This window comes from Delphinapterus leucas, chromosome 10 (genome assembly GCF_059928025.1).
Source record: "Delphinapterus leucas isolate spDelLeu-1000000601 "Yukka" chromosome 10, BTC_Dleu_Yukka2, whole genome shotgun sequence".
Lineage (NCBI taxonomy): Eukaryota > Metazoa > Chordata > Mammalia > Artiodactyla > Monodontidae > Delphinapterus > Delphinapterus leucas.
Window position 1 is genome coordinate 3425157 of NC_143138.1, and position 13732 is coordinate 3438888.

General features: G+C 51.6%; 1 protein-coding gene and 1 long non-coding RNA gene across 2 annotated transcripts; one reads left to right on the plus strand and one right to left on the minus strand.

Moving 5' to 3' along the window:
- Positions 1-3563: 3563 nt before the first annotated feature.
- LOC149748117 (uncharacterized) lies at positions 3564-7174 on the minus strand. The gene is made up of 3 exons (XR_016394516.1): positions 6962-7174; positions 6254-6602; positions 3564-4568 (listed from the first exon to the last, which is right to left on the minus strand). It is a non-coding gene; the product is annotated as an uncharacterized LOC149748117 (long non-coding RNA).
- Positions 7175-7426: 252 nt separating this feature from the next.
- On the plus strand, positions 7427-10924 carry PPP1R3G (protein phosphatase 1 regulatory subunit 3G). The gene has a single exon (XM_089918252.1). It carries the CDS (start codon positions 7486-7488, stop codon positions 8548-8550), a length of 1065 nt encoding a protein of 354 aa, XP_089774378.1. The 5' UTR covers positions 7427-7485; the 3' UTR covers positions 8551-10924.
- Positions 10925-13732: the final 2808 nt, after the last annotated feature.

Below are 13732 nucleotides of genomic sequence, written 5' to 3' on the forward strand. Positions count from 1 at the left end.
TGTGTGTTGTTTGTCTCCGATCCCAACATTAAAATGTGATGGGACTTGCCTGGTGGTGCAGTGGTTAAGAATTCGCCTGCCAATGCAGGGGACACGGGTTCGAGCCCTGGTCCGGAGAGATCCCACATGCCATGGAGCAACTAAGTCCACGCGCCACAACTACTGCGCCTGTGCTCTAGAGGCCGCGAGCCACAACTACCAAGCCCACGCGCCACAACTACTGAAGCCCGCGCACCTAGAGACCATGCTCCACAACAAGAGAAGCCACCACAATGAGAAGCCTGCACACCGCAACAAAGAGTAGTTCCAGCTCGCAGCAACTAGAGAAAAGCCCGCGTGCACCAACAATGACCCAGCGCAGCCAAAAATAAATAAATAAAATAAATAAATTTATAAAATGTGAGCTCACGGGAGGCAGAGCCTCGCATTTTGTTGACCGTTGTGTCCCCGGCACCGAGAAGTGTGTGGCACAGAGCAGGCGTGCAATAAATACATGGTGAATTAATGAATGAAGACGTTGTGCTAGCAGGTAATAACGGAAGACAATTACTGTGCATCGCATGGTGGGCTCTGTGCAAAGCATTCTGCAAGGGTTCTTCCTCTTTCCTCTGCACGGGCAGTCACCTGGTCCCATTTTACAGATGAGGAGACTGCAGCTCAGAGAGGTCACATAACTTGCAGAAATGATGGTGCTGAGGTTTAAACTCAGCTATTCTGTCTCTTGGGTCTTTAGGTCCGACCAAGCCTCCCATTCTACACTCTGGAAAGTAACAAAGACCAGTTAGACACAGTCCCTGTTCTGCAAGCAAAGATGTGCTAATTGGAGATAAAATTTGGAAACAAGTCAGAACCAGCCAAAGCAGTAAGTGGTAAGAAGCATCCCAGCGAAGCAGGCAATGATGCTATGGGTTTGCAGAAGCAAACGGGGCAGATAGGAAAAGATATTAACTAACAGGATTATTGTTGAGTGATGGGATTATGAATGGTTATGCTTTCTGTTTCCTACTTTATCTGTATTGCCTAATTTTCCCATAGTGAATAAGTACTGCTTTTGTAATAAGAAAAGAAATATTTATCTTAAGAAATTTTTCCCTTAAAAATTTAAAAATACACGTTCTAAGGCAAGTCTCCAAAGCAAGCTTCCTCCCTGTCATTTCCTTTGCCCTCCCACAAAGCACGCTGTATTACTGTTTTTAAAATAACTTTTCAGGGCTTCCCTGGTGGTGCAGTGGTTGAGAATCCGCCTACCAATGCAGGGGGCACGGGTTCGAGCCCTGGTCCGGGAAGATCCCACATGCCACGGAGCAACTAAGCCCGTGTGCTGCAACTACTGAGCCTGTGCTCTAGAGCCCGTGCGCCACAATTACTGAGCCTGCACTCTAGAGCCCGCGAGCCACAACAGCTGAAGCCCCTGCGCCTAGAGCCCGTGCTCTGCAACAAGTGAAGCCACCGCAATGAGAAGCCCGCGCAGAGCAACGAAGAGTAGCCCCCGCTCGCCGCAACTTGAGAAAGCCTGCGCGCAGCAACGAAGACACAACAGCCAAAAATTAATTAATTAATTAATTAAAATAACTTTTCAAATATACTCTGTGCATGTACAGGCATATGCTAAATATACTTAAAAAAATTTTTTTTTCAGGACCACATTAAATTAAACCTTAAGCCGGGAGTTCCCTGGTGGTCTAATGGTTAGGATTCAGGGCTATCACTGCTGTGGCCCAGGTTCAATCCCTCCTCGGGGAACTGAGATCCTGCAAGCCACGCAGTGTGGCCAAAACAAAACTAAAACCTTAACCCAAGGAGTCAGGATGGGCTGCTGAGGAAGAAAACATATCTCAGCTTTTGCTTCACCTACCTCCAAGAAACAGGGCCAGGACTCAGGTGAGGCAAGATGGGCACCTGCTTTGGGCACAAAATTTAAGGGCCCCAAAACCTCAGCAATCAAGATAAATAATATTTTAATTCAATATTTAAAAAATCCAAATTAGTGCAAAAAAATCCATGAGAAACAAAACATCTAAATTGTATTTTTGTTTTCTTGGCTGCGCCGTGTGTCTTGTGGAATCTTAGTTCCCTGCTCAGGGATTGAACCCCGGGCCCTCGGCAGTGAGAGTGTGGAGCTCTAACCACTGGACCGCCAGGGAAGTCCCTGAAATTTTAAATAAAAACAGAACTAGGAAAAAAAAAAAAAAAGGGCAGATCCCGGTTATATGGAGGCTGGAACATGTAATTGTGGACGGGGGAGAAGGGGGGCTTCTTTAAGAAAAAGATTACAAAATCACAAGTAAAAATTAGGTAAGTATGAATATTTAGAATGAGGAAATAAGTAACAACGAAGTATAAATTATTAAAAACCTAACCTATACCACAAACATCACAAAATCCAGAAAACATAATTTTTTAACTGCCTAAAATGCTTCTATCATATGTTTTCCCCCTATATTTTTGTAGGAACATTTTGGAAAATCCCCTTCAAGTTTCCTTCATATATCAGCTGTAAAAGTTGTATTATAGGTTTGTGCCCCCGAACACAGGACTCTGATCAACTTTTTAATTTTTTTTAGATATTTTTTGGATGTGGACCATTTTTAAAGTTTTTATTGAATTTGTTACAATGTTGCTTCTGTTTTGCTTTTGTTTTTGTTTTTTTTTGTGGTACGCGGGCTTCTCACTGCTGTGGCCTCTCCCATCGCGGAGCACAGGCTCTGGACGTGCAGGCTCAGCGGCCATGGCTCACGGGCCCAGCCGCTCCGCGGTATGTGGGATCTTCCCGGACCGGGGCACGAACCCGCGTCCCCTGCATCGGCAGGCGGACTCCCAACCACTGCGCCACCCGGGAAGCCCCTATTGCTTCTGTTCTATGTTTTAGTTTTATGGCTGCGAGGCGTCTGGGATCTTAGCTCCCCGACCAGGGATTGAACCCGCACCCCCTGCATTAGAAGTCGAAGTCTCAACCACTGGACCGCCAGGGAAGTCCCCAGGGCTCTGATCAATTCTATTTCACATGATAACCATCAAAATGTTCCTTTCCCCACGAGCCTCCCCAGAGCATCTCACAACACGGCAGCTGGCTTCTTCAGTGCCAGCAAGAGACCTAATCACAGAAGTGACACCCCATCACTGTTGAGTAGGAAGGCATCTCTAGGCCCTGCCCATGCTAAAGGACAAGGTATCACACCGAACACTGGAGGGCATCAGAACAGGCCACCGCTTTGGCATAAGGATTATTTTGAGCTGAAGAAAATCAAGACACAACGTTGAGAAAATCAAGAAAAAAACCCCTCTCTGCCCTCCCCGAATCTGGCTAAAAGCTGGATGTAATTTCCATTTGCGAAGCTGTCTCCCTCCCTCATACCAGGAGGAAGAGAACTCATAGACTCATTGATTCCAGGCTCTTATCAGCCCAGAGACAGCACCAGGCGAATCTACACAACAAACCTTACTAGACAACCCTTATCCTCCATGAGTTTCTCTCATATATTTATCTTCCTGGGTTTGCCACTCCTAAAACTATAAACCCCCTTTCCTTGTCTTGTCTCTTCTCTACATATATATGGTTGTTTGTTAAGATGGTATTGTCGATGAAAAAAACTATGTTGAGGAAAAAAACGGTTAGTTGATCTAATAAAGAAATGGAAAATTTTATTCAAGCCAGCCTGACGATTTTAATTGGGGAGACAGTCTTTCAGAAAGTTCTGAGGACTGTCAAAGCACAGTCCTATAAGTTTTTGAGACAAACGGTTATACGTCAAGTGATGTATTATTTACAGTTTATACAATCCTGGTCTGCATATACAAAGCAAGTAGTGGGTCATCCTGACTCTGTAAGATTGAGAGGCATGGTATCTCCTAAGGAGGTCTGGTTACCGCAGGGGCAAAATACACTCTAAGGGGTAGCGAGGAGGCCCACATGAGCAGAGAAAAAAATGCATGTTTAAACTTTTCTTATCTTGCCATAAAATATGTATTTTATTTCATTGCATGACTACGTGAACACATCAGAAGGGGCCCGAGAACACTTAAGCTTCCGTAGTTTCATCATAAATCTGCCTCTGAGCAGAAGTCATCATTACTAACTGGGCTGCTCCAGAAAAACGTCCCAAAGGAGGCAAACATTTGGAAATTGCCTTAAAGACCAGGCAAGTTCAATAAGTGGAGATGGGGGGCAGGACACTCCAGGCAACGAGGAGAGCACTGGTACTTTCAAGGGAAGAGCGTCCTCTAGAGTGCTGGTTTTAATATGATGGTGAGGATGGTGATGGTGACATTGTGGTTCTGCTGTGGAATGCTTTGCTCAAACCAAAGCTTGGCAAAGCCCAGTGTGTAAACCAGGTAGAATTGCCCTGTCTCAGGCAGGCCTGGGGCCCTGCTGCCTCGGCTCACATCAGCCCAGGGGGTTCCTAGGGGAGCTGTGCAGAAAATGTCATCTGAAGGGGACTAGACAGGAGGATGTGAAAGCAGATGGAGTCACATGATGTCGGGTGAGGGGTCTGGAGCATACGTAGCAGATGTACACAGTGGTGTCACAGCAGGCTACGATTCCTCCATCAGGGCTGAGCACAAGACATCTGCACGAGACAAAGAATTCCGTGAAAAGCGAGTTTCCCTCCCACCTCTCGCCCCCAGTCCCTTGGTACGGCTCCCCAGAGCCATTCCTCTGTCAACAAGATCTTTCCAGAGATACGCCAGGCATACACAGAGATGTGTTCTGTATATATCAGTTTTTGTCCACATAAATATCCTTTGTTTTTTTGCTCGTTCAATCTTTTTCCCCCCAACCAAACAAATCAACCAGTTTTGTTCTTTTGGGGGAAGTTGGTGGGAAGGAGAAAACTCAGAACAGGAAAGTTCAAAGAAACTTCCACGTGGCTGGAGGGCAAGCAGACAGGGAGGAAACAGCCAAGCTCTGGCGTTACACCTGGAGCCAGATCCCACTCTATCCCCTGTGAATTGAGAGCACATCCCTTGACCTCTGTGAGGCTCCATTTACTCTTTCTTTCAAAATTATGATAATAATGCCTTCCTGTTAGGACACTGGTCCGCAAGCAGCAGAAAGCCCAGTCACGCTGACTGAACCAGAAGGTTGTATTTATTTATTTATTTTTAAAACCTCACATGGTGGGAGGTCCAAGACCAAGCTCCTTGGTTCTCAGTGACGGAGGGGCCGTGCCACCCCCCAAGCTGGTGTGTTTGCAAACAGGGGTACGGATTTCTCCGTTGTCGCGATTCCTGGGGCTGCTGGTGGCGTTCTGAGGGTAGGGCTCATGGATGTTTGGGCTCAGACTGTTTGCAGTGGACGGTCACAACAAAGAACTGTCCTGCTCACAATGCCAGTAGCGTTCACACTGAGAAACCCGAGCGCCTCAAGGACCCTGTGTTTCCCACGCTCAGGAATCGCATCACCTCTGACGGTTGGCAAGGTGGCCTCGACTGTCGTGGGCGCTATAGCACCGTCGCACCCCCTCTTGGCAAAGGATGGAAGCTTCCCCTTGGACGTCCCCCCCTCCCCCCGTCTTACTGGCTGGGTCACTTGCTCATTCCTGAACCCCTCCTAGGGTCGGATGAGACAGGAGCTCTTCTGGAGGAGGGGGCCGGCCGCGTGGGGGAGGGGTGGGACACCTGCGAGCAAGGTGGGTACCAGTCCCAGGCCGGCTACAATAGTCAGAGGCTGCCTTAAGGATCTTGGAAGGAGGCGCCGCCTGCGGCCACTCTTGCGCATTCCCCTCCCTTTCCCCCAGGGCCTCTGTAGGGCTGAAAGGTGCCCCCTGCAGCCTTGCTGCTGCCCCCAGTCTCCTCCCTCACAGAGGCTCCCTGGCCTCCCTGACCAGGTCGGATCCCACCTTCTTAGCAACTGCTGCAGGGGCTGACCCTCTCTGTACCCGTGTGGCTTTCTGGTTAACCTTGGTCTCCTCCGATAGATATATGGAGAGGGCCCCGAGGGTGGGACCTCCGACGTTCCCACCAAACAAGAGTGGGACAGGGCTGCGACCACGGCCCGAGGGCCCTGAGAGCGGGGCCTCCTTAAGTAAGTTCGGCTCCCTCCTGTCCCCGCCCTGGAGCAGCTCCAGCCGCAATGAGGTCGGAGCCCAAGAGGCTCACCACAACCTCACAGTCTCTGTGAAGTCCTATTTCATCCTTAAGATAGTTGGCAAATTTTGTACTTCACTCCATAATACGTCAATGTTTACGTTAATGTAAAAACAGTGATCTTCTTTCCCAAATCTTTTTTTTCCCCCCACACCTCCCGGCTTACCTCCGCAGGGAGAGCGCGGAGTCCTAACCACTGGACCGCCAGGGAGTTGCCATCTTCTTCCCCAAATCTTGATGTTGTTCCAACAGGCAGACAAGCCAGGTGTATCTGGGGCCTCTTGTAAGTCCCCAAGTTGAGATGCCGTCACGGCATTCCACACCGGGCACGGGCGGGCCCGAAAGATCCCAGCAAGGGGACGTTCTTGCTAGAAATATTTTGGGGCCCATCCCGGGCCTATTGACTCCGAAGCCCTAGGGTAGGGCCCAGCCATGAGCTCGCACACCCCCGCCTGATGACGCTGACGCGCGCCAGAGCTTGAGAAGCCCCTACTTAGCGGCAGGTGGAGTCAGCCCTAGAAACGAAGCAAAGCAAAACCAACAGTGAGAAAACACTTCGGGCAGTCTCCTCCCCCACCCCGGGTTCGCGTCCCTGGAAGGCCGGCGGCGAGCGGCGGGCCCCTCTGCTCGGGCCCGAGCTCGGAGCGCGGCGGGCGGGACGAGGGGAGGAGCGGGGACGTGCCCCCGGGCCCCGCGCGTATGGCCTCCGGTCGCTTTCGGCTGGCGGCGGCACCCCTCCCCCCTCCCCCACCCCGGCCCCGGCCCCGCGCGTCCCCGCACCGCCTCCGCCACACAACTGGTCGGGGTGCCCCCCGCGCCGGGCCGGGCAGGGCCCGCTTCCGAGAGCCCAGAACTTGGGGAGGAAGGAAGAGACCGTCCCCGCAGGCGAGTTTTCCGCAGTTGTGCGTCTGCCCCGGGGACCTCCTTGGCCGATGCGACCGCCGGGAGGAGACCCTCTGCGACCCTCCAGAGAGCAGGCCCGTCGGGACCCGCGGGGCCAACTTTGCGGACTGGAGGACGACGGAAGCTGAGCGCGAGTTCACCCCGGAGCTCCGGAGGCAGGGCGGGCGTGGGCCCGCGGGGCGGGAGGGGGTGAAAGGGAGCCGCGACTTCCGCGCCGTCCCCCCTCTCCGCGGAGCCCTCGGACCCCGCCCGCCCGGGCCCAGCGGCCGCGCCTCCGGGCGCCAGGCCCTCCTGCGCCGCGGGCAGGCGCATCACCGAGCGGCCGCGTCCGGCCTCGGCCCGGCCTGCATCCTCCTCCCGCTCCGGCCTGAGCACCCCGTCTGAAACCCGGAGCCTGCCGACTTCTCCGCTCGGGCCGGGGCGGGCGCTGCGCGCTCTTTCCACCACCCCAGGCATCAAGTCCCCAGAGAACAAGTCTCGGGGTCAGACGGCGTCATGGAACCCCCGGGGCCGCAGCTGCTAAGTTTGGAGGCGCCGGGACCTGCACCTTTTGAAGACCCCCCGCCTGCCGAGGAGCCGCCCGCCCCGGGAGTCCTCTGCACTGAGGGTGGCGGGGACGGCGGCGACACGTCGGCGGCCCCGAGCTCCGACGCCGAGGGCCCGTCCCCGCAGGAAGAGGCTGCCCCCTGGGAGCAGGAGGAGCTGGTGGAAAGCCGCCGCCGCCGCCGCTGCGGCGCGCGCTCCTTCTCTCTGCCCGCCGACCCGATCCTGCAGGCGGCCAAGTTCCTGCAGCGGCGGCGGCCGCCTGCCCCGGGGCCGGGCGCGGAGGGCGGCGAGAGGGCCGAGGACGCGCCGCACAGTCCGGGCTGCTGCGCCAAGTGCCAGAAGCGGGTGCAGTTCGCGGACGCGCTGGGGCTGAGCCTGGCCAGCGTGAAGCACTTCGGCGTGGCCGAGGAGCCGCAGGTGCCGCCCGCCGTGCTCTCCCGCCTGCGCAGCCTACCGGCGCGCGCCGAGGACCTGGAGCAGCTCCCGGGCTTGCTGGCCGCGGCGGCGGCCGCGCCCCTCCGCGAACCGCCTCCCCGGCTGCAGCCTCTCTTCGAGCTCCCCGGGCCGAGCGCCGCAGACGAGCGCCTGCGGCGACAGCGCGTGTGCCTGGAGCGCGTGCAGTGCTCGGCACCCTGGGGCGCGGAGGTGACCGGCTCCGGCCGGGTGCTGGGCTGCCCGGGGCCGCGCGTCGTGGCCGTGCGCTACACCTTCACCGAGTGGCGCTCCTTCCTGGACGTGCCGGCTGAGCTGCGGCCCGAGCCAGGGAAGCCTCCGCCGCCAGAGGCGCCGTCGTGGGGGCCGGGGGAGGCCGAGGAGGAGCCGAGCGCCGAGCGCTTCCACTTCGTGCTGTGCCTGCCCCCGGGCCTGCAACCCAAGGAGGGGGAGGACGCGGACGCTCCGGACGTCGCGGTCCACTTCGCCGTCTGCTACCGCTGCGCCCAGGGCGAGTACTGGGACAACAACTCGGGGGCCAACTACACGCTGCGCTACGTGCGCCCTGCCCACGCGCGCTGAGCCCGCAGTTCTCGGCACCGCAGCGCTCGCAGGGACGCGGGAAGGGGCCGACGGCGCGCGGAGCCCAGGCAGCCGCGACGCTTTGCGGAGCGTCATCCTCCCGGAGAGAAGCCGCTCCCCGCAAGCTCGCGCCCCAGACAGAACCCGCCAGCAAGCACGGAGCCCTACCCGGCGAAGCGCCCTACCTTCCCGGCCTCTTTCCCGTCGCTTTGGCCTCTGGAGTTCTTGCCGCGCGTCGAATGGAAAGAAATCCTCAAGATTCCGAGCAGTGGCTTTCTCCACGAAAAAGACTCCTGACTCCTGAGCGAGGCTGCAAACCCTTGGGATTTGTCTTTAACTGCGGACGTCCCCTCGGGTCTCAGGGAGCGGTCGAAGCATCCCGCCGCCTGGCGCCGAGGGACGGCGTGAACTGCGGGCCCGCGGGAGCCCGCGGCCTGTTTCTCGAGAAAACCAGGTGGGGCCTTGGCCGGGCAGTCCTTTTCTCTTACCTGGGATCTGGGAAATGTTTGCTGAGACTCGTGCGCTTGCGTACAAATGACCTTTTGAAAAGTAAAGGTCACGTGCACGTCTGTTACTTGATATTTCAGCTCCCGGAAGTCTGGGAGACCTTGGCAGTCGGCCGTCTTCTTCAGCGGATGCTGCTACACTTTAAAGTGGTCAAACAATATTTTCAAATTTCCCTTCTTTCATCCCTCCTGTCTGATGTGGAAAGGCCCAGATTTCCCATAATGGGCTAGAGTGTTCTTAAAAGTGTTTTGTAGAAGTCGTTCTTTCCCCGGGCAAAATAAGATGCTTGGTGAGTTGAAATGCCGGCGTAATCGGCAGGCCTTGGCGGTGAGCCTTCGGAGCCGGCCTTTGGCCTCCAGCCGCGATGTGTAGGCAAAGCACATCGTAGCTGCTAGATTCCTGGGCCATTAGCAGTCAGAGAAGCCGGACTCTCGGTGGCTGGACTCCAAGCCGGGGAGATGAGGGATGGAAAGGTGGCTTTCTGTCCCTCTTGGAGCCACAGCAGGGAGCAGTGGCTTGAATGATGAAGCATGCCCAGCAAGAAAATCCTGCTCCGAATCCGGTGGGCACCAGCCTGGCTGGCCTTCTTCATTCACTGCTGATGGCTGTGGATGCCAAGATCAGGGCTGGTGAGCCTCCTGAGGACTGGATTTCTTCATACCTTCGTCCTGCCTTGATAACTTGTCTGTCTTTGGTTTTCATATGTTCGAGCACATGGCTAGTACAATCAGCCCATGGGCCAAAGAATCCTGTTCTTGTAGGGCCTGAGAGCTAAGAATGTTTTTTACGTTTTTAAATATTTGGAAAAATTCAAAAGAAGAATACTATTTTTGTGACACATGAGAATTGTATGAAATTCAAATTTCAGTGTCCATAAATAAAGTTTTATAGGAACACAGCCATGCACATTCATTCACATACTATCCATGATTGCTTTCCTGCTACAAGAGTAGAGTTGAGCAGATGCAACAGAGACCATATGGCAAAGTCTAAAATATTTACTATCTGGCTCTTTATAGAAAGTCTGCCAACCCCTGCTCTAGAGAAGTAGTATTTTTTAAAAAACTGTATGTTGAGAGTCATACTTAATAAATCAGTTAAACTTTTAGTAAAATTTGTCACTTGAAGTAAACCTCCTTTGAGTAAAGGTAAAACTGGTCACATTATTCTCAGGAATCTTGGTTGGTTACAGTAAACACTAAGACACCAAATGTACAGTTATTACTGTACTGGGGAGGGGAATCTACCTGCTTCTTACTTCTAAGAAATAACAGAAAGTCAAGGTAGCTAAAATACAGCACCATCTGAATTAACATCAGGCTACAGAAAACTGCCAGGTATGTCGATGCTTCAAAATGGGATGTGTCTCAAGCTATAGGAATATTTAGATTGAACTCCGGTTTGTAGACATCCTTCTTGACTATAGCAGTGTTTGCCAGGGGTAACTCATCACGGGAAAAAAATTTAAGTACTAATTTATTAGTGGAAAGCCATCACGTTAATGAATTACAATTTACTCTTGGAGTAAAGCAGACTAAAAAATGGTCATGTGGATGAAACAATACCTAATTCACATGTGCTTATAAAAATCAGTAAGCATTTATTAGAGTTACATAATTTTTCTGCTACTAAATACAAACGCAATCAAGCCTTTTCATTCTATGTCTGGTATTGGGTCTGGTATATCACTTCCTTTTTAAAAGCACATTGTTGCATAATAACAACACCTAAATACATTTTGTATTTTTCTTATGTACTTAGGAATACATTTTAGTTGAAAAGTATTGATAGTGTATATGGCCTATAACACAGTTTGAAATGCTAGTTTATATGGTAGTAATGCACTCTTTTGAATTGTTTTAGATTATTTAAAATTAAATTAGGAACACAGTATAATGATCAAAATAGAGCCTCTTGTCTGGTATCTTTTAAAATGGCAACCCATTAAATCTAGAATAAAATACATAAGAAATGGATTTTTAAGAGGTATTTACAGCAGAAATTTTATTCTTATAAAAACCATTACTGATTTTCAAAAGTATATTTTGGAATTCAAACAATTTTAAGAGTACTTATTTAATAACGTAAGAACTTCAAACATGGCTGTTAGGAAAGGAAATCTAGTTTTGCTCTCCCATAAATCTTGGAGAAAAGCCCTTCTAAGGTTCAGAAATTTGTAAAATATTTTCAACAGCCCAGTCTTTCTGCATGTGGTTATAGCTTTTCAAAGTCCTAGAATTGGCAGTCTTCTAAATGTCAGTTTTATTTTATGAAGTGCCAACTTTTTATTGTAGACTTCACTTTGTGAAGAAATGTAGGGACGTTAAAATAGGTCTTTTCGTTTGTTTGTTTTTAAAAGTTTCAAAGGAAGAGGCAGTACTGAGGAAGTATTTACGACTGTATTTCCTGAATGGAATGAACACACACACACTTATCTCCAAAGCAAAATTCCCACAATGCAGCTTGGCTTTTTTGTGGTAATATTTATCACAACTTGATAAGTGAGAGTCATTCTACTTGAAAATGTAATAGCTTCAACATCTCACCCAGCTCTAGTGATCAAAAACTAAATTCTGCTTAGCTCAGCTAATGGTCCTGACCTCCATCAGACACTCCAGTTTCTTCTCTATAAGCAAGGGGGTCCATGGATCACTGGGTCAGGGGATGTTGAATGAAGTATATGTCCCAATCTAAACAGTGTCAGAAGAGAATTCCCTGCGGTCCAGTGGTTAGGACTCTGTGCTTTCACTGCTGAGGGCGCGGGTTCAATCCCTGGTGTGGGAACTAAGATCCGCAAGCTGCGTGGTGTGGAAAAAAACAAAAACAAAAAAACCCCAAACACGTGTCAGAAGCAGTGGCTGGAAATGTGGCCTTCTGTACGGAACAAATGTCCCCTGATAAGCCCCAGGTTTATGAAGCAAGGTGACCAGTCGCTTCCAAGACCTAACTGGGGAGGACGGGACCCCGCTCCAGGGTGTGGGCAGTGGAGCCTGGGAGCTGGTCGAGCTCTGGGGCCACCAAGTGTCTCTGTCCAGGCAGCAGGGCCACAGCTCAGGCAGCTCTCCTGAGGCACCAGGGGGTGGGCATTTGTCATCCAGAGCCTGGGCTATAGGGACGGGAACCTTCTGACAGGTGCGCAGTGCATTTTCCACCTGGCCACGCCCTCACCTCCCGGGCCCTCCTTCTGCCCTGAGTGGGGGAGGGCTTCCCCGGTGATGCTGTGGGTTTTGAGCCACGCAGAACCTGCTCATTTCATTTTTGGAGATTTGTGTTGGACTCTTGCTATATCATTTTACGAGTTGTCCATATTTCTGCTTTCTGGTACAACGGTTTTTGCACATTTTAGTATGCTAAGTTTTCTCATTCCCCGACTCATTTGCTTGTTTCTTAGGAGCATGTGGCCTGGAGCACTTGGGGAATTGTGGTCTGTGTCATGTGTACTGTGTCAGGAGTGCAAGGAACAGCCTTCAGGAGGAAATGGCAGGCTTTGCCTTCGTGTGACATCATGGAACTGACAGACGTGCCTTTTCGGCTCATGCAATGGACACGGGTTTATAGGTTAAAAGAGGGCACCGTGGCATGTGGTAACTTAACAGGCAGCCCTGGCAAACGGTGAGCTGTTTCCTGTCCAGCTTTGCCCGGTCAGTCCCCGTGATGCCAGGCCTGGACGGTCTTCAGGATGGCGGTTGTGTTTTGTAGAGTCACAGCGGCAAGGGGCTGGGAGCAGGGCAGAAACTGACAACCTGGGCCCAGCCCCGTGACCCCACCTGTCCTCCTACAGGGCCATCCTGGCCTTATTGTCGATAAGCGGGCCGGTGCCTGGAAACCCCCGGAAGAGGCTGACCCTGGCTTCTCCTCGGGACTAGTGATAGACACTTTCCGCTAGGTGACCTGCAGTGTTTCCTTGTTCCCCTCTGGACTCCCTTCCTCTGATCAGGGAGGCTGTCAGGACGCAGCCCTAAGTGGTCCATTAACCCTCCAAGGGCTTGTTGCTAGAGAGCTAACAGTGTAACTTTTGGTTCATTAGGACCTAAACTCCTTTAAATCTTTTTGGGAGACGTTGTAGTTGCATCTTGTAGTTTAGTCCTTTGGCTTCGCCCTCTGTGAGCAGAGACACATTTTGGCAAGGAAAGAAGTGAGTGACATTTGGGCTGAATGGAGGTTTTTTGAGATGGCGAAGATCAAGGGCTTGCTTTTAAGACACGCTCGTGAGATGTGCCTCGTGAATCTAATAGGAGAGCAGAAGTCTATTTAGGTCATGAGTTCAGAGCCAGTTCAACCCGGAAAATCTTTAGATACACAAACACCTCTGGTAAAGCAAGGGCATTTTAGAGACACTTACACTTAAAAACGTTAGAGCAGTGTAGCTAGTCATCCCGTTCATATTGTTGGCGCTGCTCAGGTTCTCTGAAACTTGTTGGCTCAAGTCACTGCCCCAGGAGAACCGACAGCACCCTAAAGTATCCCAGAACGGGAAACTCGGTCTGAAAATCTGAACTGAATAAAGATTGAAAGCAGGTGGGTTTCGTGAACTAAGCTTGGAACATTTAATCTCCAAGTTGAAAAATTCATGAGCACATCCCACAGAAGGCCTTTCTACAAATAGCTACATGTGTTATGTCGAGGAAGCATCCACTCCAAAAGGCAAGAAGGTTATGGTTATGGGAAACTCATG

What these genes read in the sequence shown, in the direction of transcription:
- PPP1R3G (XM_089918252.1), top strand. Translation starts at nt 7,486, where the DNA reads ATGGAACCCCCGGGGCCGCAGCTGCTAAGTTTGGAGGCGCCGGGACCT.